General features: G+C 29.5%; 1 protein-coding gene across 3 annotated transcripts; it reads left to right on the top strand.

The window, feature by feature from the left end:
* Positions 1 to 662: 662 nt before the first annotated feature.
* On the top strand, positions 663 to 23269 carry whd (carnitine O-palmitoyltransferase whd). Of its 3 annotated transcripts, XM_089077561.1 has the most exons (16): positions 663 to 953; positions 17156 to 17311; positions 17404 to 17540; positions 17632 to 17908; positions 18143 to 18466; positions 18733 to 18932; positions 19002 to 19206; positions 19298 to 19405; positions 19475 to 19500; positions 19737 to 19802; positions 20197 to 20259; positions 20839 to 20950; positions 21102 to 21371; positions 21451 to 21600; positions 21677 to 21886; positions 22064 to 23269. In XM_089077561.1, exons 2-16 carry the CDS (start codon positions 17171 to 17173, stop codon positions 22160 to 22162), a joined length of 2388 nt encoding a protein of 795 aa, XP_088933687.1. In that variant the 5' UTR covers positions 663 to 953; positions 17156 to 17170; the 3' UTR covers positions 22163 to 23269. The 3 variants fall into 3 exon arrangements, with proteins under 3 accessions (XP_088933687.1, XP_011631816.2, XP_088933688.1); XM_011633514.3 differs by lacking the exon at positions 19737 to 19802 and having other exon boundaries at positions 664 to 953; XM_089077562.1 differs by lacking the exon at positions 20197 to 20259 and having other exon boundaries at positions 664 to 953.
* The last annotated feature ends 310 nt before the right edge of the window (positions 23270 to 23579 follow it).

The following is a 23579-nucleotide window of genomic DNA, read 5'->3' as shown; positions in this document are numbered from 1 at the left end:
CTTGTTAGTATAATTCCTTTAAAATTGTCACAAGGGTAACTAATCTGCATGGTTATTTAGATTTAAGAACTTATGGACACGTTATATTGCAACACACATATCGCATGCATGCATGTAATATAACGAAACAATGAAAAATTGAAACAAGATAACATAATCTGATTTAAGAAAAAATGCGATATTTCATTAGATTCAAGTAACAAAAAATTGAGATGAAGATAATGGAATATAATTAAAACGTAAAAATCGTTGATACTTTAATAATCCAAAGGTCGGTTTAAAGATATTTAAATATCTTACTCTTATCAGATAAGAGCTTTAAAAGCTTCTTTTAAGAACATTATCATTGCAATTATTATTATTCATATCGAACTTAATATTTTTCAAGACTACTTATTTTCCATATCTTTCAAGGCAATCTATCGGCGGAAGTGTTCGGCAGAACCGCACATACGCGGAATCTGTTCACTTTTCGAACGAACCTCATTTCGACCACACCGATTTGTTGATACACGTGTAGCATTACGAGTAGGTCGATCTAAAACCCCCACGATTTAACAGCACTCGAACATTACCCGACATTCGGAGGTGCGAATTATATCGCGCGTGCGCAGAGACATGAAGCATGCGCACTCGGACACCGTCCTATTTGCGTTGCGTGCGTCTCAGTTTCGCTCAGTTCACGACGGTGTCCCGTCGCGTTCGGTTGTGTTTTTCGTACGATTACAGTACGCGAGACGACGATCCCCAACCTAATAGGACGTCGCGTATGTAGTAGGAAGTGCATTCTCCTCCGTCAGGCCGTTTACCCTGTCCGACATTGTTACATTGTTCGTCGCGCCGTCGGACGAACCTCTTGCTGCAGACGAAACTCCGGTGCTCGGAACAGCTGAAAACCGCCGCCTCGTCCCCATAGACCTCGATCGAAACAACACGCGCGTACACGCTCGCTGGTGAGTATTACGCAGTCAGGCAGCATCAATGTCCGCGTAACAAGAACGTGTTCTATTATTAGAAATCGTAGCAAGAAAAAGAAAAGGATAGAAGGAGAGTAAGAGAATGGAGCAGTAGGAGGGGGGATTATGTGGCTTACTTTTTGGTCTGGAGGCGCGGCCGCACGTTCGACCAATCGCCTGCGAGCCTTCAGCTTCTCTCCCTTCGCGTTTTACCGATGTGATTGTTCTCTGGAGAAACATGATAGCCTTCTGTCTTCTCGATTTTTCTTTTAACTTTTCTTTCGAAAGACGTTCTTTTAACGGGCTACCTGCTTGACCTTTTACAATTGTGTTGACCCATCCATGTTGAATGAGGCTTTCTCATCTGTGAAATGTGGCGGGATATAACACTTATTTAGCACATCTGGTTAACATACATTAAAATTCGAATTCTATTGTGGCTCTATGTATGACGTATAATTGATTAGTAAATACAACGTGTTTTCAGTATCTACGATGTATGTACACGTTACGTCAACAGGAAACTATGGAAAAATAAATGTGAGAATTATGGCAAGATAATATTCTAATTTCTTGAAAAATTAGAATTCTCCGAGATAAAGAGTTTCCTTAGACACACAGACATTTTATCGATATATGCCGTGTTAGATCATAATATTTTAATTTATATTTGTATCTATTTTTGACATAGTTTTCTCTTTTTTTGATATAGTGTTTTATATGTCACAAATAATTTGTGTGTGTGTGTGTGTGTGTGTGTGTGTGTGTGTGTGTGTGTGTGTGTGTGTGTGTAAAAGAATTATTTGAAATACTGTATCAAAAAAACAGAGAAATACGTGAGCAGTGTGTCAGAAATAGATATGAATATATATTTGTATAGAACTAATCTTCTTTAGAGAATAGCGCTCCACAGAAATATTATTTTGACGAAAACATAGATTTCGTTCTTTGTCATTCTATTGTTCTTATCTGGTCTAATTACATAGGTAATAATTCTAAAGTCGTTCGAAAACACGAATTTTTACCGAGTTCTATAGACGGAGGTACACGAGGTTTCACGTGTTTAGAACTTTATCAATATTGCGGAATTTCCATTTGCTTGGTTTAAGAATGTACTTTAACACAAGAAACGACGAAGTATCTTCGAACGACACGCCACTGCATCAGACCTGTTTTATAGCTGGTCGCACTAATTTTTTTTATTTTTCTATAATGAACGCGAGAAATGGTATGAGTGCCAAATCGACAGAGAAGGGGAAAAAATGCGGGGGAGAGGAGAGAGAGAGAGAGAGAGAGAGAGAGAAAGAGAGAAGATTTATTATTTCTTTGACTCCGATCTGTACACTTTCTCATTCGCAATTCCCCGCCACGTGTACATATGTAGAAAATGTCAGTGGTTGTGCCGAATTCAGGGAGATATGAGGTTATACAGATCGCGATTTGAATAAGTACGCCATATGTTGCGTATCGTCGAACGCATTACGCACTTCCGCGTCACATGTATTTACGTCGGTTTCTGCAGAATTTATAGATATCAGCACATGTTAGTTTTCTCCGGCAATCCGGATATAATCAAATCCGCGGAAATTCAAAAAAAGCTTGACTTGAAATTTACTCCTACAAGAAAGAATGTTTTATTTCTCTTTTAGTGCTTTTTGTTTTTCTGCATGCTATGTGTAAATAAAGTCTAGAAGATAAATAAGTTAGAACGTTGTTTTCATTACTATCGGTAACGATAAAAAGTGTGAGGAATGACTGTTTATGAATGGGTGACATATGAATACTGTTAGCACGGAAAAGATAGCATTAATGATTTTTAATGTTGACAAACGTTTTTAACGTTAGTCAGTAATTATACTACCAGAGTAGAATTTTAAAACTTCAAGAAAGAATTGATTGATCTTAATTTTGAAAGCATAATATTATCCACTAATTAGGCTTTTATTCGAGTTTGTAAAGTCTTTTTTATTATATATAAATTCTTATGCCATTTTCTTCACGTGTTGAATTTTAATTGTTTGAAACGATGTACAAGGATTTAATCAATTTGACGAGAGATAAAGAAAACAAGTCACAATATGTGATTGAAATGCGTATATTACATAATATTGTCACTTATTCATCCAGAATGTAAATAAGTAACTATGAATGCGTTTACTCGTTTACTTCATGAAAGCAAAATACAGTTATACTCGTCTTTTAATCCACACAGTTATATCAATAGAAAAATGTCTATAATATAATGAATACGTATGTGCACAAAAGATATTTTTTTTTATCATAAATAAAATAGTCATAAATCTTATACAAAATCTTATCAATTATTCCGTAAAATATTTGAGTAATTTAATAAAGTTACTGTATCCTTACATATATGATGAAAATTGTCGCCAAAATGATCTTTTTGTAACGAAAATGTTAAGAATTATTTCTTTTGGTATCATTTACTGAATAATTTATATTAAACCGAACGAAAGTGGCCTTAAAATATCCGGCGCCATTATTCTTTTATGCTGGGTCAAAGTCCGCTTCTTGGAACAAGATTTTCTTATTAGAACGCGGCCAACGTACATGTTCAGGCATGTAAAAGGCGACGTGCATGTAAATTGCACTTTTGCGGTTATGCAGACATCTCATGTCGTGCAGTTAAATAGGATAACCAGTTAGGCGAAGAAAAGGAAGAGAGACATGACGTAATATTTATTAGAGAAAATTGTAGTAAAAGTTATATTTACGTAATAAACAAAGAAGAAATAAGAGGAAATAAGAGGAGCTAAAGCCATGGAACTTTAGAAAGTGGAACTTTAAAAGTGAATATATCAATGTATTTAATTGTAATTAAAGTATTTATTATTTTTATTATGTTTATAAGTAGTTATTATTTTTATTCTGCTTCATCTAATTATGCATCATGATTTCTGCATTTTTTGTCTTTTTTCTTTGGTAAATTATTGTACTTGACTCTTACTCCTCGATCTTTTTGCTGATAGAAAATAATTACGATAAATTGTATCTAATAATAATTTATACGATATTATATATTGGCTTATTTATTTTTTTAATTTAATGTTTGTTAGAGATTAAATTACGCAGTAAATATTTATGGCGTTTTGCGAAGAATTACAAAAATGTATAGCTTGTATTATATTTACCGTTTCAAATATTTCGAAAAATATCTGTAGAATTCTGATAAACTATTATACATTAAATGTTGCTCAATATTAAATGAATATTTATAAATATAAACTTAAACTGAAATAGCTACTATCGCGAATGCTGAATATCGGAATGCATAATGATACAACATATAAGGTTTCCCTCGTCGCGATCAGTGTCATAGGAAAACAATCGCTGATATCGATCTTCGTACATTACTCTTTCGTACAGCAATTTATTTTATCGAATTATCAAGTAGCGGCGAAGTAAGATCGACCTCATTAGATCGACAGTCGGATATTTCGTGAACTTAAGTCTTAAATTTAACAATTAACGATTCGAATTTATCGTTTAATTTGCCAGATAAAAATTCAAAAAAAATCAGATAGTTTAAAACAAAGAGAGCATTAAAAATTGTTTTTTAACTTTTAAAAAGTAAAATTTTTAAATATTGTAAAATATTTTTTCATTAATAAATTACAATGAGAAAAAATATAGGAAGTTTGCATTTTGAAGTCGTGACACGTGTCTCACTGTAGAATACTCCGTCAAGTTGAATATTAATGAAATAGTAGTTACATTCGAAAGTTTACTTTAAACATCAACACTCAGCTTGAAGAATATTTTTTCATGATAAAAGATGACGGTAAATATATAGTAGACATCGTACAGTACAATTTGTGTGGAAATGATGAAACATCCTACAACAATCGTGAATTCAACATGCAAGTTCCTACTTTGAGATGTATTTACCTTAAATCTATTCTGTAATTTTCAAATAATCAAATCCCATTTTTCTTACGTCTATCACGCACTTCACGTTCGTGATATTACACAACTGAATAGTTAAAATACGTAGATACTTTAAATCCACTTATTCAAAACATTATGTGTGATATGTATAATAAAGTGTAAAATATATGGTCATTGATAAAAATGTTAATAGATTAATCTAGTTAATCGATTATTCTAGTTTAAAACTTGCATAATTATTTGTATTGTTAATGTGATTTAATCATACCTTCTTTCAAATATTATTATCATTATTGTAATATTTGATTAGTATTCGTGTACATTGACATTAACTTATTGAATTTCATTGTTCTTAATTATATTCCATATTTTAAAAATATGATTTTAATATATATGATTTTACATTTTGAAAACTATCTTGAATTATTTATAAACACGATCCATTTAAGGCTCAAAATTCTTATTGCTTCGGAATAACTATGCATTATATCTTTTATTAAGTTGTAAGACTTAGCATTTAACGATCGATTTAACATTTAATGACTTAATATTTAGTTTAGTGCAAAATATTTTGTTATACTTTCCTGGACGAACGTGCCAAATGAAAGTCCACGGATAAGAATAATCGGCTTCCTGTATATGCAGTTATTTTCCGTACAGTATTACGAAACGTTTCGGCTTTGGTTGTGTAACAAATGTATGTAAAATTGCAAATTTGTCCTTGCCACCTTTCGCCTTTTATAACGAGAGGTATAAATATTGATACGTAATTAATTTAGAAAATAACATAATTCCGAACCATATGTATAAATGTGTAGAAAATAACTAAAACGTGAAAAATTACAAAAGTTCTGTAGAGAAGGTTAAATAAAAAATGTAAACTTTTTATCTTGATTATCTATTTCATGAATAATTAGCTAGTAAGCCGTATGTTTTACTTTTATAATAATAATTTTTAAATTATTATTATAATTAATAATTTTTAAATCATTATCATTATAATTTATTTTACTATAATTGCTTGAAGATTTAATCATTATATTTTAAATCATAGCGATACTTTATTATTAATCAGCAAATAACATTTTTATTTTTTTTAACATATTTTTTTAAGCAAAGGAAAAAGTAAACTTTTTTTATATGAAATGTATTATTGAAAAAATTAATTAATGTTAAAAGTTAATGTTAAGTTAAATTTTAAAATTTCCTAATATTAATGAATGAATAATAATATGAAATTCATTCAAATACCGAATGATGCAAATTATTGTAAAATCGACAAATTTGCAATTTCGAAAATGATTCAATCACGAATGACCTCGATGACTAAAGTAGCAGGAAGAATTTTAATTATCGATGTTGTCAGTTTTATAAACAATTCTCCCACATAATCTCTGCGTATCATTCTTCAGTAGGACTTGATTGAATCTACTTATCATGAGAAAGATTTCACGTGTAAAATAATTATTTCTTTGCATTAGCGGTTTATATAATGAATATAATGTGATTGTGAGAGTATAGCAATAACTTTTTAATTGATTAAGATTCATGTAGATATATAAAAAAACCAATTATGATATAAGAATAATTAGATTTCACAAATCTATTTTCTACGATTTTTTTCGTTGTCATATCTTGAAACTGCTGCTTGCAGTTATGTGCTTACATTTAGAACCATCTCTTTCTAAGTGAAATACGACGGAGCCTGGTTCTGTACACACATGATTAATACACGCGTCACATCCATGCGACGGTCAAAGTCCAACGCAGCAGCAAAAGTGCTGAAATACCAGTTATAATATGATATTCAGCTTTGGACAGGTGCCTTAAACGTTTAATTTTATTTCGAAATTGCCAATTTTCTCTTTATCGATGCCTTGATAATTTGTGAATTATCTATCTTTTATGTAATCAATATATGTTTCTAGGTAAATTATACAGTAATTATATTGGTATTTATATACAAATTTTTCTGTATCTTAAGTATCTCTTTATCTCAAATATTGAATATTTTCAACGACGTACTTCAAGCAATTTGCATATTTTACATAGTTTCTCCGCATAATTAATACTATTCTTTGTTTTGAATCAATATAATTTTTTATTGTGTAATCGCATATAACATTAGCAAATTTATTATGACGAATATCTACATCTAAATAATGTAATATTGTATTTTTAATTCACAGACGGTTTTCATGCGATTGCATTATGTATCTATTAACGAAATTCTATTGCGAAAAATACCATGCACTGCGATAGATGCAAAGAGTCTTGCGTTATCGTGTAGAAAAATATAACTCCATTATATTTTTCTCTCCCGTTTGCCGCCTCCATAATAAATTCGAAGACCGTACCATAAAATACATTTAGATTTAGACGCAATTTAAATCGTCGATCAAAAATATACGTGCTAATTCTTTGCTACTGTTATAGACAGCAATTTAGTGACACGTAACACAGTATCAACTTACTAATACGTTGCGAGAGTAAATATAAATTCAAGTAATGACGTATTTGCGCAAGTTATTTTAAGATTTCTTCATAGAATCGGTGAAAGAAATATATAGCGAGTAACTCACTAAGATAGCTGAATTAAGTTAAATTTAGCACAAAATAAATTTAACAAACTCTACTTAAATGAGTTCTAATAATTTTTATTAATCAAATTTTTATTAATTAAATCATGCAATGGAAAATAAAATAAAATAATAAAATAGAATGAAGAATAAGAGAATTTATTTAAGAATTATTCTAAGAAAATGATTTGAATTTCAATATTTTGATATTTAATTACGAATTCGATAATATTCTGATGTAGCGTAATATCAAATGGTTTAGACAAAACTCGAGAAAGGATTAATTAGCATATTAAACATTCTTCAATGTACTTAAAGATTCAATGTACTTAAAGATTAATTTAAATTGAATTTGATGAAAAATATATTTATCTTTGATTTATCTAGAGTTTTCTCTATTGCACTTTTGTTGCATAAATTCCAACTTGCAATTATGTCACATGATTGCAACGTAATTTTAATTCTTAATGATACGAGATTTTAAAATCATTGCTTAATAAGTCATTCCGCAGTTAATTACAAAACTTAATTATTTCTCACAGAAGAAAGAAGCCGTGGGTTATGTGATTTTACATTGATTTGCATTGATTTACATTGATATGCATAATTAGGAGAGAATATGATGTGCATTCTTATCTTCTCTGTACAATAGAAATAAGTTTTATTGAGACGACATCAATATAACTTCTTTTTTTATTTTCCTATCTTACATTTCAAACAACCTTAATAATGCTTTGTTCTAATTACACATAATGGTAATAAACTTTGGAATTGAACATAATCATGTGGGTTATGTGATATTACATTGATTGTGCACGATTAGAAGAGAATATTATGTGCATTCTTATCATCTCTGTGCAGTCAATAGAAATAAATTTTATTGTGACGATGTCAATATAACTTCTTTTTTTATTTTCCTATCTTATATTTCAAACAAACTTAATAATGCTTTGTTCTAATTACACATAATGAACTTTGGAATTACTTTTAAATTGCGGGATATTACAATCATTCTTAATTGTAGTAGCTTGTGACTTTTGGTATGTGCGAGACGTATTATTAAGTAAAGAAAATATAATAAATTAAGAGTGACTTTCAATTAATGTTTACTTGGCTTTTTCTGTTTTGAAATCCTCGAGTAACGTTACAATCGCATAATTCGGCTTTTCATCTTGATTCTTTGACTTATAATGCAAGTTGCAATCCAGAAAAGTCTAAAAAAAAAAATCTTAAATATAAAAAATATCTTAAACATAAAAAAGAAATTTGAATTGCTCGTCAAATAATTCCGCCCATTTCGAGTTTCAAATATGCTTAAGCATTGTTTAACATCGCGCTTAATATTAAGTATGCGCATGCAATTCTAAAATATGATATTCAGATATAAATTCTCTCTCTCTCTCTCTCTCTCTCTCTCTCTCTCTCTCTCTCTCTCTCTCTCTCTCTCTCGAATTTAAAATTTATTTCTTTCTGCTTGTTTGAAATTATCGCAGTTTGTAAATTAGATTGTTATCAGTATTAAATAAGTCAATATCATTTTACTTCAAAATTGCACAATGATCGCGAATGAAGCTCCTCGAAAATTTTTCACAAATTGTCTTGCTTCAGTGATCTTTTGTCAATTAAATTTCCGGCGGAAATTAGATAATTTCTTCATGAACAATTGTATAGGTAATCACCTTATGATCAACCGGGTTCGTGCGATTCATGAAGTGATTATTGCGCAGTGGGTTTCGGCAATCAGGACGAATGAATTCATGAAGTGAGATCTGCGTTACGGAATAAGATAAACAGAACTACGTGTGTCATCATTTGCATATCCGCTCTGATAGTTAAGAATGTGCATTATATATGTAAAAGTATTTTGACTACGTGTCTACTCGAGACTTATTAATTGCATATTAAGGACGTGAATAACGATAAACAGATCATCGGTAACACCGATGCTGTCAGATGCGTGTATATTAATAAAAGCGATACGATTTGTTTGTCTAGTTCATATAACCAGTCCAATAATCAGTCTCGAGATTGCTGGCAAGACGATTGTCGAATTTGGAATAAACTCGTGAATGGGGGCTAATTGTCATTGTTGCTCTCAGATAAGAAAGACGATATGAAGACATTATACGAAATAATGTCTATCGCTCGTTTCACGTATTTCAACGTACGCTTTGATCGCGCCTAGTTCGAAGGTCGCTTCTATATACTTGATATCGAATACATCATTGCATTAGATTAATTAGGCGTTTTGCATAAGTTGCAAAAAAGAGCGATTATTCCTCTGAAAAACGACGGATTGGATATAATTGCACACAAATCATGCAAAAAAAAAATTAATTCTTAGATCTTAGATATTATTATTTAGATCTAGAATGCTTAGATATTGTTGCAACTAGTCGTGTAGCGCTGTAATATAACGCATGATACTTCAGAGTAATATATTTATTTATTTTTATTTTATATTTATTATTTTGTGTTGCGTATCAAGATAAGATATGTTGTATAGTAACAAAGATAGAGCATGAATTAATTTTTGCATATATGAATACTTGCTATATCTTATACATATATAATAGTATGCTTTAGCAAATGCATCCTTACATATTTTACATATTTTAAATATATTAAACTTACAATTGACTTCAGTGCAGAATTATCTTGACATAATGATATTACATCTAGAAAATTTTTATATGTAACAGGAAATTAAATAAATAAACATAAGTTGTTTTGCATAAAATAAATGCAAAATCATATATCGATGAATAGCGAATATTTATATATACATGATTTATATATACATGAGTTGATCCATTGAACTCTTTCTTTATGCGCAGAATGATATTATAAGCTTTAAAATATATTCTTAAAATATATATTCTTTGAAATATATTTGATTGTATAATTATATGTTTGATGTATATTGATTTTTTTTTAATAAGGTCTGTAAGTTTATACTTATATATGATTTTATCATTACATTTTTAATACATATTGGATTGCAGCTTTTTATTGTATATTAAAAACTGTAATTATATTTAACTTTGCAGTTTTTTAATTAAAATCATAATATATTAAAGTTCTAAGAAATTTAATATAATCTTGATAAATATAATTCTTTAAGTTGTATTTCAAAAGTATAACATATTTGCATTGTCATTAGTTGTGGACTTCGTTTCTTTTTAATTAAAACTTCTAGGAAATTCTAATATTTTTTTTTTAAACTAAGCATTATATTACAATGATAATAAGAAAGATAAAGATACAAAAAGGAATTAATAATCAATGAATATTCTTATTATTAAAAGAAAACAATATAGATAATTATTTTCTAAAAATAGATTATATTGTTATTTTATATATTATATTTTATTGTGTGTGTTGTGTGTTACTTATATTATATTTTATTATTTTATCATTGAAATATTAGAATCTGTACGCGATATTTTTTAAAATTAAAAATTAAAAATTATTTTTTAAAAATTACACAAAGAATTAGCTATACAAGAAATGTTAGTTCGTTATTATATTAATATTAATATTTCTAAAGAACAAGTTCAAAACAGGAAATAAAAATATGTAAATAAATTATAGTATTGTTATTTCGAAATATCGCTGAAAAAGATCAAGGATATCAAGGAAGAAGGTTGAATTAATCTTTTTGTTCTTGTTTAATAAGATGTTTAATTTACATTTTTATTATGAATTTTTTTAAATAAGTGTGTATTTGGCGCACAGCTGAAAATAGACATGTCTCGCATTTAAATGATAAAGTCTTCGTTGGTAATATTGCGCGTTATCATCATATCACACACTGATTGGATGGTATCTTGACGTGGTATTTCGCACATGAGAGATATGTCACATAATCTTTTATCATCATTCGTAATATCCGGGTTAAAGGGGCATATTCACTTAGATGGGGTAAAAGACTTTCACATTTTCAATTTGTACAAAACAATTTAGAAAAAAATATTCAACTATCATAAACCATACAGAAAGTAAATGTCTTTGTTTTTAAGTAGCAAACGTTAACCAAAGATACGAATGTATCATCGTAGAATGTCAATCACTATATGTGCGAGTCATTGACTAAATATGTATATAATAATGCTTTAAACATGCTTTTAATAAAAACGGATGAGATAGCATTACTTTCTTCATAAAGATTAACAGTAAGAGCGGAAACTTTACAACAGACGTCAGTATCAGCGTATCATAATCGTAATTGATTGACGTCAATAAGTGATACTATGTCTTGACGCTTGTTTTTTTGAAAAGCAATTATTAGCAAAATTTGCAAATCTGGCAATTATCGTTATAATGCACGAAAATGAGGCATAAATCACTAATCTTTTGCAATTGTCTGTGATTCATGAAATTGATCAGATTTTTAAATCCTGATACTTGAATTGGCACTTCATAATTAATAAAATTATATATACATATGTAATTATACATATATAATTATACATATGTTCTTCTCGATATATTCTCGAACTGTATATTTATTTATAAGAAATGTTTAATCATGATCTTTAAAAAAAAAATGCGAATTATTCCTTTTTCATAAATTTTTATTTCCTTTTTACTTCATTTCTTGGATGTAACCTTTATTTATATAAGATTAAAGTGTTCAATAAATGCATTCAATTGAATTCATTACTGGTTATATGCAATAAATCTGCATGCAATTTTGAGTTTTATATTTTTGTATTTGGAAATCTTGGATAATACACTTGGATAACACATATACGCATTTGCTCTGCATCATCTGGGAAACAATTTGGGAAACAATTTAGTGACTCTTTGAAAATTTTAAAATTCAAACCAAATTACACATGCAGAAAATTTGCACCTTTGAATTACAAGGTTTTTGTAAGATGTGATAAGAAAAATTTTATGAAATTGGTTCAACAGAACAAAGATTATTTAAAATAGATACTTTCAAATTTTTGTTAATTTTATGATATGATTTATATCAAAAAGAATTAAATTATGGAAGTGATGATTAACATCACTGTAAATCAAACATTTAACATCATTGAACAAAGTTCAATGATAAATCATATTAAAATACAAACTTTTATTGTATTGTATAATTTTATTTTTTGCTAAGTAATGTAGAGGAATTCATTAAATTTGCGAAGAAGAATTTGCATTTTACATAATTTATCTCATTATTTATGTTATATCAAATTTTTTTTCTAAAATTATTTTTATTATTGGATAATAGAAACATTTAGAAATCAGAAAATCAAGTAGAAATCTTAGTCTCAAATAAAATTGAAAATTGTTGATTTGAATGTCTTTATTGATTTTATTATAAATACAATTATTTATTTTATTATAAATTATCTTTTATTTGTATATATGGCAACGGATGAAAGCAAACTTGAAGAGTAAATCAGATTATTTTAATAACCGTTCATCAAGCAAATTTTGGAATTCCTATCTGGACATGTAGTCAATTGCTTCCGATTGGTAATTCTTATCTATAGAGGTTACGCACGATAAATAATTGTTTACGTAAGTTTGCGGTTTGAAAGAAAAAGAGAGACTTGCTGCACGTGACTTGCATTAATATCAAGACTGGACCTCTATGAACTATCGACTGTTAATATTATTATTATTCCAATACTTGCGCGTTTCAGAGAATTTTATGCGACTCCATAAATGATCTCTGACGCATAACGCGATAAGGTTGGAGTCGTGTCTACTTATATGTTTTGCGAATGCACGCATTTCGCAATATTCATTGTCGAGACGCTAATTGTTGCTTTTGCTTTTTCATATTACTGTATAACGACGGAGATAATATACAATAATAGGCGTATCGCGCAATAGATCCCAATAAGCATAACGATGTAAAATTTTATTTGATGGAAATATTCGCGAATCTTCAATGTATAATTGCAAGCGATTTAATTTTCGTATTTTATTATCCAATTTGTTTTTTAGTCTATTGCATATATTTTTCCATACTTTTATTAAGAATCTTCTTTAAAAATCTTATCTTTAAAAATAAACTCTAGAACAACTAGAAATTTGTTTAAATTTAATTTATTATGATGAATCAATTTATTGTTATATAACATTATCGAATTCAGAATATTGATCTTGTCTAAAATTGTGCATTTATTAATTCATTAAGTGACTTTGAAATGATTTATTGATGTGATTTGAAGACATAACAATTAGTATTGTCTGTAACGATGAAAGCAAACATGTTACGCATAACTGCTTTCACATAATCGCATATTTGTCATCGAGAAGTCATTGACTTTACAACGTTAATCGTTATATTATCATTAATTATCAGCTTCGTTTTTACTCAATACTTTCTGCAAAAAACTTAATCCTTTGAACGAAAAGTTAATGAAATACACGTACACCTCAAATAAACGAAATTCATTACGTGACCTACTTGCATGGAAGAAGGTTGTCATCAAAGTACTTATTTATTCATTACGATGGCATACATATGTAGTTTGCGTTAAAAGAAGAAAGAATGCATCGAATTCCTAAAATAACAAATACTGTTTCGACACAAAACTATTCTTATCAAGTTTAATGAAAGTAATAAAAATAATAAAAAAGTAATAAAAATAAAAATAAAGAATAATAACGATTAAAGAGAGAACAACTAATATAAAGGCTAAAGTGATATAAGAGTTGTGATATAACGTCTGGCGAATAAAATTGTCAAGCTAACTCACACACTTATCGAGAATAGAGACGCAGACTGATTGCCACGTCTTCTCATTAAGATCAGTCATTAAGATTCAGTCAAACTGATTAGCCGGTGCAAACACACGCCTTAATCTCAAATAAATCTACAATCGACGCAACGTGGTAAATCCGAATGCGTTAAAAGATCATGCGCAATTATTCGTTAAGTTTATGACGGCTCGCCTAACCGGACGAGTCGTTGTTCAAAGTCCAAGGTTATCACATTGGCAAACAAGTACAGTCACTACCTGTGTGTGAATTGTAGGAGCAATGATAACTGATAAATCTAGAATGGTTTCAATCTTTTTCTGGAATATTTTAATTAGACATTTGTATACGTTGAAATTATTATTTACACAGAAATTATACCAAATATTGCGTAAAATTATACGAACGTCGCCTATAATGACTTGAGCAATAAAGTTGCGAATAAAATAACAAAAAAAGAACTAAACTTCCGTTTATGTTTCATTTGATTGTGCCTCATTGTCAGTTTAATAGACGTCTTATAATGTTTTATTAATCGTTCTATCTAGATGTCTTCACCATTTCTTAGAAACCGTATACATTTCCTGATAGATATTCCTGAACTTAAATATTCTTCCAGAGTCATACGTCCAGAAGTTTGAGGAGGCAGTATTGTAAAACTTTTACTAAATGACGTGCACTGTTCGACATATGTTACATTGGTAAACCGGCTTTCCTGGTGAAATCAGGAGGAAAGGGATTCTCGAACGAATCGAGTAATGCTCTCTTGTTAAAAAGTCCCCGATCTGAAAGCGTGACGGGCTGTCTGCGTATACGTTCGTTCGCACATCTCCACGAATTATCGTCAATTACTTTCCTCTCCCTAAGTGACACGTTTGTCAATATTTCTGTGACTTGCGCGCAACTCTTGTTAAATTAATTATGTATCTCGTATCGGTACGGATCTGTCATCGAGATGTTCCTCTGCTGTTCTCTCAATACGCCTCTCCATCGTGGCTCGAGTGAAAACCGAGTGAAACGCAGACGGACTTTCTATTACGCATACAATATATATATATATATATATATATATATATATATATATATATATATATATATACAGTATAACGCGCGTATGAATCAAAATTGTAACGTAGCCTTCGACTCTCAACATCTTTGGGTCTTGTAACATTCTCTAATCTGTGTAAACGCTTCGTAAACGTTGCAAACACACAACATGCATTCTGCGATCTGGAATGTATTTAATTAAATATCTCTCCGTGAATTTTCGTGCCAGATTCCCAGTTTGAATTGACAATTTGAGTATGTATATTGAATGTGCTATCACTGTTTTGATGATGAGAAATTAATCGTGAAGAAACAATGATATTAATTGGCAAATTAATCTAATGGGAAATGGAAAAAGGAAATTTTAAGGAAATTTTACATATTTGATATTCGAGAGTTTGACGTGATCGTGATTTTGTGACACTTGTAAAATGTCAATAATATCATATTAATTTTTTACGAATTAGGAGCTTAATTTAAATAAATATGTTAATTACAGTAGATGTTTGTAAATATGAATAGAATATTATTAGTACTTTTTAAGATATTGTTAATTTGATGACAAATCTGTATTAAGTAGTCTCATTAAAAAGTGATTTTTTAAAATATATACTTAATTTTAATATAGTTAATATTTTAATCCTAATATAGTTTAACTTTTAACAAATTTATAACAAATATGTTTTGATTTGACATATTTTATATTCTTATATTTGAAATTATTATTTTAATGATAATTCATCTCTCTTTTTGTTTTAATAAAACTTCTGTTTTTCACAACTCATATTAAACTATGTCAAAATCGAGAATATTAACTTTATAATATTACTAAATAATCTTTTTTTATATGCTATTATTCGTGCTCGTATTGATAAGCTATATAAAAAATTGACTTTTTTATTATTTTATATTAATAAATATTCTCAATGAAAATAGATTTTATAATCAATGAATTGATCAAACGATAATTAATGTACGAAAAAAATGTCTTTGTTATCATATCTTACGAATTTACATTCTTAAAAATACAATATTATACAAAGAAATCAATTTATTTATTGTGCTGCAAGAAAAAGAATTCATTCATTCCTTTCATCTAACGTCATAGCTTGATAGAGTCAGAAGACAGGTGCATTACAAGTTGAAGAATGTTACGAATGAAATTTATAGCTTCAATAAAAAGACAATTCAGGAAAGAAAAGATGAGAGAAGAATTACAAAAATTATACAGTACAGCGTTTTAGCTCGATCGCGAATACAGTTTGTACCAGGCGCTCTTTCAAAAGTCGAGTGTGTTTGACCTCCATAAAGTAAGATCGCCGGTCAAACTTGTCATGCGATGGCCCTGTATTTACCAGTTTGGTGCGATCTACACGCATGCACTCGCGCGCACCGCAATTGCGGCTTTTAAGTAAGGTCAACTGGTACATCTGCATCGTTATCATCCTCATGATCACGTAGCTCGTCACGACGAGATTGCTCTCTTCTTTGTCGATTAATTTCCAATATATCTTTTTTCGAATGTTCGATTAAAGAAAATATGATATTCTGTCTTAATCATATGTAGTAAAAAAAATTTTTTTTTAAATCTCATGTAATAAATTTTAATCTTTGTATGATTAGCATTCTTAATTAGCGCATACATATTGATATCTTGTTCTTTGGATTGCAGTTGGTTTTCTTAATCGATATTCTTAATCAATATTCTGTCCTAATCGTATGTAATAAAAAAACCTTTTTTTAAATCTCAATCTTAAATAAATTTTAATTTTTGATGACTAGCATTCTTGACTGTATGTTGATATCTTTGTACTTTGAATTACAGCTTTCATTGTTCTTCCAGTATAATTTAGTCATACTTTGTTCTTAGTTATTTGAACAGCATTATACGAAAGACTATAGCTGCGAAGAATAATAATTCTTAGATAAACTTCAATTTTACAGGAAGGCTAACGCAGAATGGCGGAAGCCCATTCGGCTGTAGCATTCAGCTTCTCGATAACACACGAAGGATGGGATGTAAACTTTGACCGAGAAGTACTCCACTTAGTTTGGCTCTCTGGTATACGTTCATGGAAGAAGAGATTCTTCCGGTTTCAAGTGAGTGTGGACATTTTTAATACCTGAACAAATATCGAATATTAATGTCGAATGTCATCAACGTGTATATTTTTACATGTACATATTCGTAGAATAATCTGAAAAGCGGCGTTTACCCGGCTTCTTTGGAGAGTCTCTGGGTTACTGTGATTTTAGTAACGGCAATACACTTTGCTGGCTACAAAGTCCCGTATGACCTCGTTGGAAAAGTCTCGCCGTATATTTCCGGGTAAGCCTACATAAATTTTATATTTCGATTACAAATTTGTGATTCGTCGCATGCGTAAATAAAGATAATTAATAGATTTTTTTCGCAATAGATCGTCTATACTCGCGCACTTGGCAGGCTCCTTCGTGGTCGGACTGTTCATATGGCTGGCGGTCATATACGCGATTCGATACACGTTCAAGCTGTTGCTGATATACAAAGGATGGATGTATGAATCAAGGGGTAAAGGTCGCAAGCCGTCATTGACGACCCAAATCTGGCTCTTGCTGGTAAAACTATTCTCAGGTTGGCATAAGCCTATGCTGTACAGTTTCCAAGGATCACTGCCACGATTGCCACTACCGACAGTACCTGACACTATGAAACGGGTTAGATAAATAATGTTTTTTTATGATTTTATAATGATTTTACGAATCAGTATTTACGATTTAAGAACGAATCAGTATTTACTTCTCGCACGCGTAAATTAGATTTGGTATCCTAATGCTAGTCTGATGAATAACTTAGTAAGCTTTGAGCCTACAACGATTCTACGATGGCTCTAGGTATTTTCTTTTGTTTAAAATTGTAGTAAAAAAAAAATCAAAATGTTATTTGAATAGTATCTGAGGAGCGTACGGCCATTGCTCGATGACGAGAATTACGCTCGCATGGAAAAGCTGGCCAACGAGTTCCAAAATGGCATCGGAGTCAAACTACAACGTTACCTCGTTCTCAAATCTTGGTGGGCTACTAACTACGTATCTGATTGGTGGGAGGAGTATGTTTATCTGCGTGGAAGATCACCTCTGATGGTCAACTCAAATTTTTATGGAATTGACGCCATTCTTACGCATCCCACGAATGTGCAAGCCGCGCGAGCCGCAGCCGTAATATATTCCTGCTTGCAATATAGACGTCTTATCGAACATCAAGAATTAGAGCCAGTTAGTAGTTTTTTTTCATTTTTTTATTATAAAAATAAAATTTTCATATACTTAGCAAACATATGAATTTTTATTTATGATATATTTGTTTTTATGGATATCTTTTTTTAAGATATTTTATTTAAGATAAATCATAAAATAAGAATGCATATTGCTATTTTGTATCGTTCAGACTTAATTATACGGACTATATTTATTTTATATTAAAAATTATATACATTATATACATTTACATTTATATTCATATATATTATATACATTTTCAGATTCTAGTGCAAGGATTAGTACCATTGTGTTCATGGCAATATGAAAGGGTGTTCAATACTACACGAATTCCCGGAATTGAAGTTGATAAAATCGTGCATTATCAAGACGCCAAACATATAGTAGTATATCATAAGGGCAGATATTTCAAAGTTTTAATTTATTACCGAAATAGAATTCTTCAAGCCTGTGAAATAGAAGTGTAAGTTATTGTCGATCTATTGATATGTATCTTTATTACGTGCGAATGTATGATAATATGACTTTATAGTCAGATTCAACAAATTTTGGATGACAATTCAACACCATCGGAGGGAGAAGAGAAATTGGCCGCATTAACGGCTGGTGAAAGGACTGCCTGGGCACAAGCTAGAAAAGATTTCTTTGCAAAAGGTGTAAATAAAGCTTCTTTGGATATTATTGAGAAGGCTGCGTTTGTGGTTGCATTAGACGATGTACCTTATGAATATGATCCAGTACGTTATCTAATAAAAAAACATATTTTTGAACAATATAAATGTTGATCATCTCTTCAAATTAATATATGATTGTTTTTTCGTGCTTTAGGAACATCCAGAAAAGTTGGATCATTATGGTAGGATTCTATTACATGGAAAGGGTTATGATCGATGGTTTGATAAATCTTTTACGCTATGCATTGGAAACAATGGCAGAGTGAGTACATATTACAAATTACATTAGAATTATCATTGGAAGTTTTATAAAAATTATTTTTCTTCACAGATTGGTTTCAACGCAGAGCATTCTTGGTAAGTATATTCCTATATGCAAATAATAAAAGCAAATGGATATTTTTATAAGATTTGTGTTTTAAAGAAATAATTATCTAAAAAATTTGTATATTTCTATTTTTAATAGAAAAATAGATCACAAATTTGTATTATATATATTATAAAAACAATATATTTTTATTAATATAAATTTTTATTGCACACAAACTTATGTATATATTGAAACACTGCATATAATGACAAGTAATGAGCAGGGCAGATGCTGCAGTCATGTCACACTTGTGGGAATACGTAGTATGTTCGGAGTTCCTGGACCGACAGTAAGAATTATAATCCATAGTTTATATCGTTTACTTTGCATATCTATCTATTTATCTTTCTTCCTGCTTCTGAAAGATAATTGTACTGTCTCCTTATATGTTAAGGACTTCTATGAAACTTTGAATTGCTCTATATATATGTGTTTTCTTTATTTAAGATGCCTCTTTTAGCAAATCTTTCATGTCCTCAAGCGCTCTTCGCAGCAGTCATCTTTAAAAGTCTATGGGGTTCTTGCTATGCCTTATGTTTCAGTTTCCTAAATGTTACATTTCCTGGAGGTTATTTTTCTCTACCGGATAGTTTCACTGATGAGTGCTTTTGATGATGATGCTTTTACATCTCTCTTTCGCGTTTTGTCCTTAATGTTTTTTTTTCTTTTGATATGCTTATTAGGGCTGATGCACCAGTGTTGGGAACTCTATGGGAATTTATTATGGCTGCTGATAATGAAATTGGGTAATTTTTATCGTGCATTGTTACTATATTGATAGTGGGGCATAAATCACTGATCACTCATCTGTATCATTCCTATTACAATCATGTAACTTTTATCATGTCTTAATTATCATTAGACAGTGATTTTCTTTTTTTATAATTTTTTAATTTTTACTTACAATGCTTTTAAAGTGTATTATATCTGCTTATCATATAATAAATATATTATTAAAGCCATCTATTTAAAATAAAAAATTATTGCTTAATTATAATAATTATATGCTTAATTATAATAATAATAATAATTGAATGAAATTATTAGTATATATATATTAAAATGTATTTAAATTTGCATGATATTATATGAAGAATATTCAGAAAATGAAGATTACGCGTGAATCAATTTGTCTTGGTCATTATAATTTATATTACGTCATAATAAACAATAATAAACATATTTAATCTTTATTTTTTGAATACTCTTTTACAGCATAATAAAATGGCGCTTTCTTCATGAAGTAGATATTTTTAATAAAATATGTAAATAAAATACGTAAGTTCAAATATTTCCATTATATGAAAAACGTGCATTATTCTTAGATATAAGAATGGACACAATGCGGGTACTCCAGAATTTACGCCTCCAGCTCCAACTCGACTGCAATGGGATTTAGATGCCAAATGTATTGAAGCTATTGAACAATCTTATCAGGTAATAATAACAACAACAACAACAACAATAATAATAATAATAATAATAATTCATCTCGTTTCTCTAAATGTAATACAGTGACAGATATTACGAGTAAAATATGATTGTGTGAATATTGTGATTATATAATAATTGATTTTAAATTTAATAGGTAGCGCATAGTATATTAAATGATGTTGAATTACGTATTTACGTGCACACTGCTTATGGCAAAGGCTTGATGAAAGCTCATTCTATATCACCAGACGCCTATATACAAATGGCATTGCAATTAGCGTATTATCGTGATGCTGGAAAATTCAGTCTAACCTATGAAGCTTCCATGACGAGATTGTTTCGAGAAGGTCGAACGGAAACGGTCAGACCATGTACTATTGAGTCTTCTAAATGGGTAAAAGCGATGGAGGATGAAACAACAATGGTAAAGATGACATAATAAATGAAGAATACAAAAATTTAACGTATCTCTGTATGTTTCTAAGATCTTTTTTCTGGTGTAGGTAACGGAAAAAATCAAATTGCTAATGGATGCGGTAGAAAGACATCAAAAAAGTTATCAGGATGCTATGTGTGGTAAAGGGATAGATAGGCATCTATTCTGTTTATACGTAGTATCGAAGTACTTAGAAGTAGATTCACCATTCCTGAAGGTAGCTATTTTATGCATCTATCATGTAATAATTGATTTAAATATAATATTAAACGCGATAAATATTTCTATTATAGGAAGTTCTAAGCGAACCATGGAGACTGTCAACATCGCAAACTCCACACGGCCAAACTTCGAGATTGGATTTAAAAAAATACCCGAATTGTATTTCAGCTGGTGGTGGTTTTGGTCCTGTGGCCGATGATGGTTACGGTGTTTCTTACATAATCGCGGGAGAAGATCTTCTATTTTTCCATATTTCTAGTAAACGATCTTCGTCAAAAACGGTAAGATAATTACTATTACTTTTTAATTACTTTTTAATTACTATTTTCATTACTTTGATCATTTTTGTCTTCTTTAATATGTGCATTGTCTTTATTGTATATGACATATTTATTTATATACAGTTGTTTATATATTAAAAGATATTTCTGATCATAAAATAATTGTAATATTTACAGAATGCCGCCAGATTTGCAAGGCAAATTGAAAAAGCGCTTGATGATATGAAAAACCTACTAGAACAGAAAAAGAAAATACATCAGAACGGGTCTGCATAACTTATCTATTACCTGAAGTGGTACTGTAGCTCCAAGTAATTTGGCTTATGGAAGAATTTAATAATATAAACATAATTTAAATGTTTAAAATATAAGTTTCTTAAGGCAGTTTTTTTTCATAGATAATTATTTTAGTAGATAAAGATTAAAGAAAAAAAAATAACGGGCCCAAAATTTAAGACACAACGTAGATATTGCACATATAGATATAGATTTTTATAGAATCATTTTCATATTTATCATTTATATATATCATTATCACGAATATCATCTTTATTATTAAATAATCATTTATAAACTGACACTTTATGCGTGATTTAATGTACAATATTGCACAGCAAAAGTGTGCACAAAAATACAAGTATCAAATTTCGATGGCTTGCTGTACAATATTGCAAATTTAAAGAAAAACGCTTAATATATATGACTATAAAAATCAAATGTAAATCTTATTGCTTATTTAAATTGTTGAAAATTTTCATATGTAAAAAGATACGTTAACAATGTTAAAATTTTTAGATATTGATTATAAAATTACTGAATTTTGAAAGGTTTACATCATTACATATTTACTACAAGTGTAGGCAATTTAATAAAAAATTTCGTTATGCGTATCCACTACGAATTATATTTTATGATTTAGTATCAAGAAGTGATTTATATGTAATGCAATTTAAAAAATTTTTTTAATTATTTTTTCCTTCACGAGTATACACAAGTAGTAAAAAAGTATTTCTTATATCTTAATACGACATCTCAATATTAATCTCGTTTGTGTCTGATGAGATAGGGATGTGTAACTACGAATATGTGATTACTCTGATTTTTCTTTTTAAGCAAATGTTTAAGCGATGCCATATATTGATATGTGCAACTTATCAATGCAAAATGTTTTAATTGTAAGTAATTACTAATTGTAAGCAATTTTATACCTAGAGAAAAAAAGCGTGCGATTACATTCTCCTATCACATATATTTGTTAAAAATATATTTACAAATATTGGTGCTTTTAAACCTTGTTATTATTCAGTGATGTTACAATTAAAAATGATTGATATTTAAGTGTAAGAAAGATGAATGATTAAATGCAAGATAATGGTATAAGAATATACGTAACATTTTTTGTACACTTAATAATTTCGTCTTTGTACATCTAATCAAAACTTCGATGATGATTGTCAAGGTTAGAAATTGTATAATAGAATTTCATCTGTAAGAATTCTATAAAGTAACTTCGATATCCATTGTAAATAGAACTTTTATAAAAATTACGGCTATTTATAGAAATTTATGAAAAGCAGTGAAAGATCTAAAATATGTTTACCAATCAAATATGAAATATGTAAAATATTTAAATATTGGCATGAAAAAAAGAATATTATCACAGATATCTACAAAGCATTCGAAATATTTTTGT

The sequence above is a fragment of the Pogonomyrmex barbatus genome, unplaced genomic scaffold (assembly GCF_055798465.1).
Source record: "Pogonomyrmex barbatus isolate J1 unplaced genomic scaffold, ASM5579846v1 scaffold2, whole genome shotgun sequence".
Taxonomy (NCBI): Eukaryota; Metazoa; Arthropoda; class Insecta; order Hymenoptera; family Formicidae; genus Pogonomyrmex; species Pogonomyrmex barbatus.
This window is presented reverse-complemented; position numbering and strand designations above follow the sequence as displayed.

Excerpts from the sequence above, each read along its gene's own strand:
- whd (XM_089077561.1), top strand. The coding sequence starts at position 17,171 with ATGGCGGAAGCCCATTCGGCTGTAGCATTCAGCTTCTCGATAACACAC. Across the intron at positions 17,541-17,631 it reads GTCTCGCCGTATATTTCCGG|ATCGTCTATACTCGCGCACT; the intron begins GTAAGCCTACAT and ends TTTTCGCAATAG. Across the intron at positions 18,933-19,001 it reads CAAGCCTGTGAAATAGAAGT|TCAGATTCAACAAATTTTGG; the intron begins GTAAGTTATTGT and ends ATGACTTTATAG.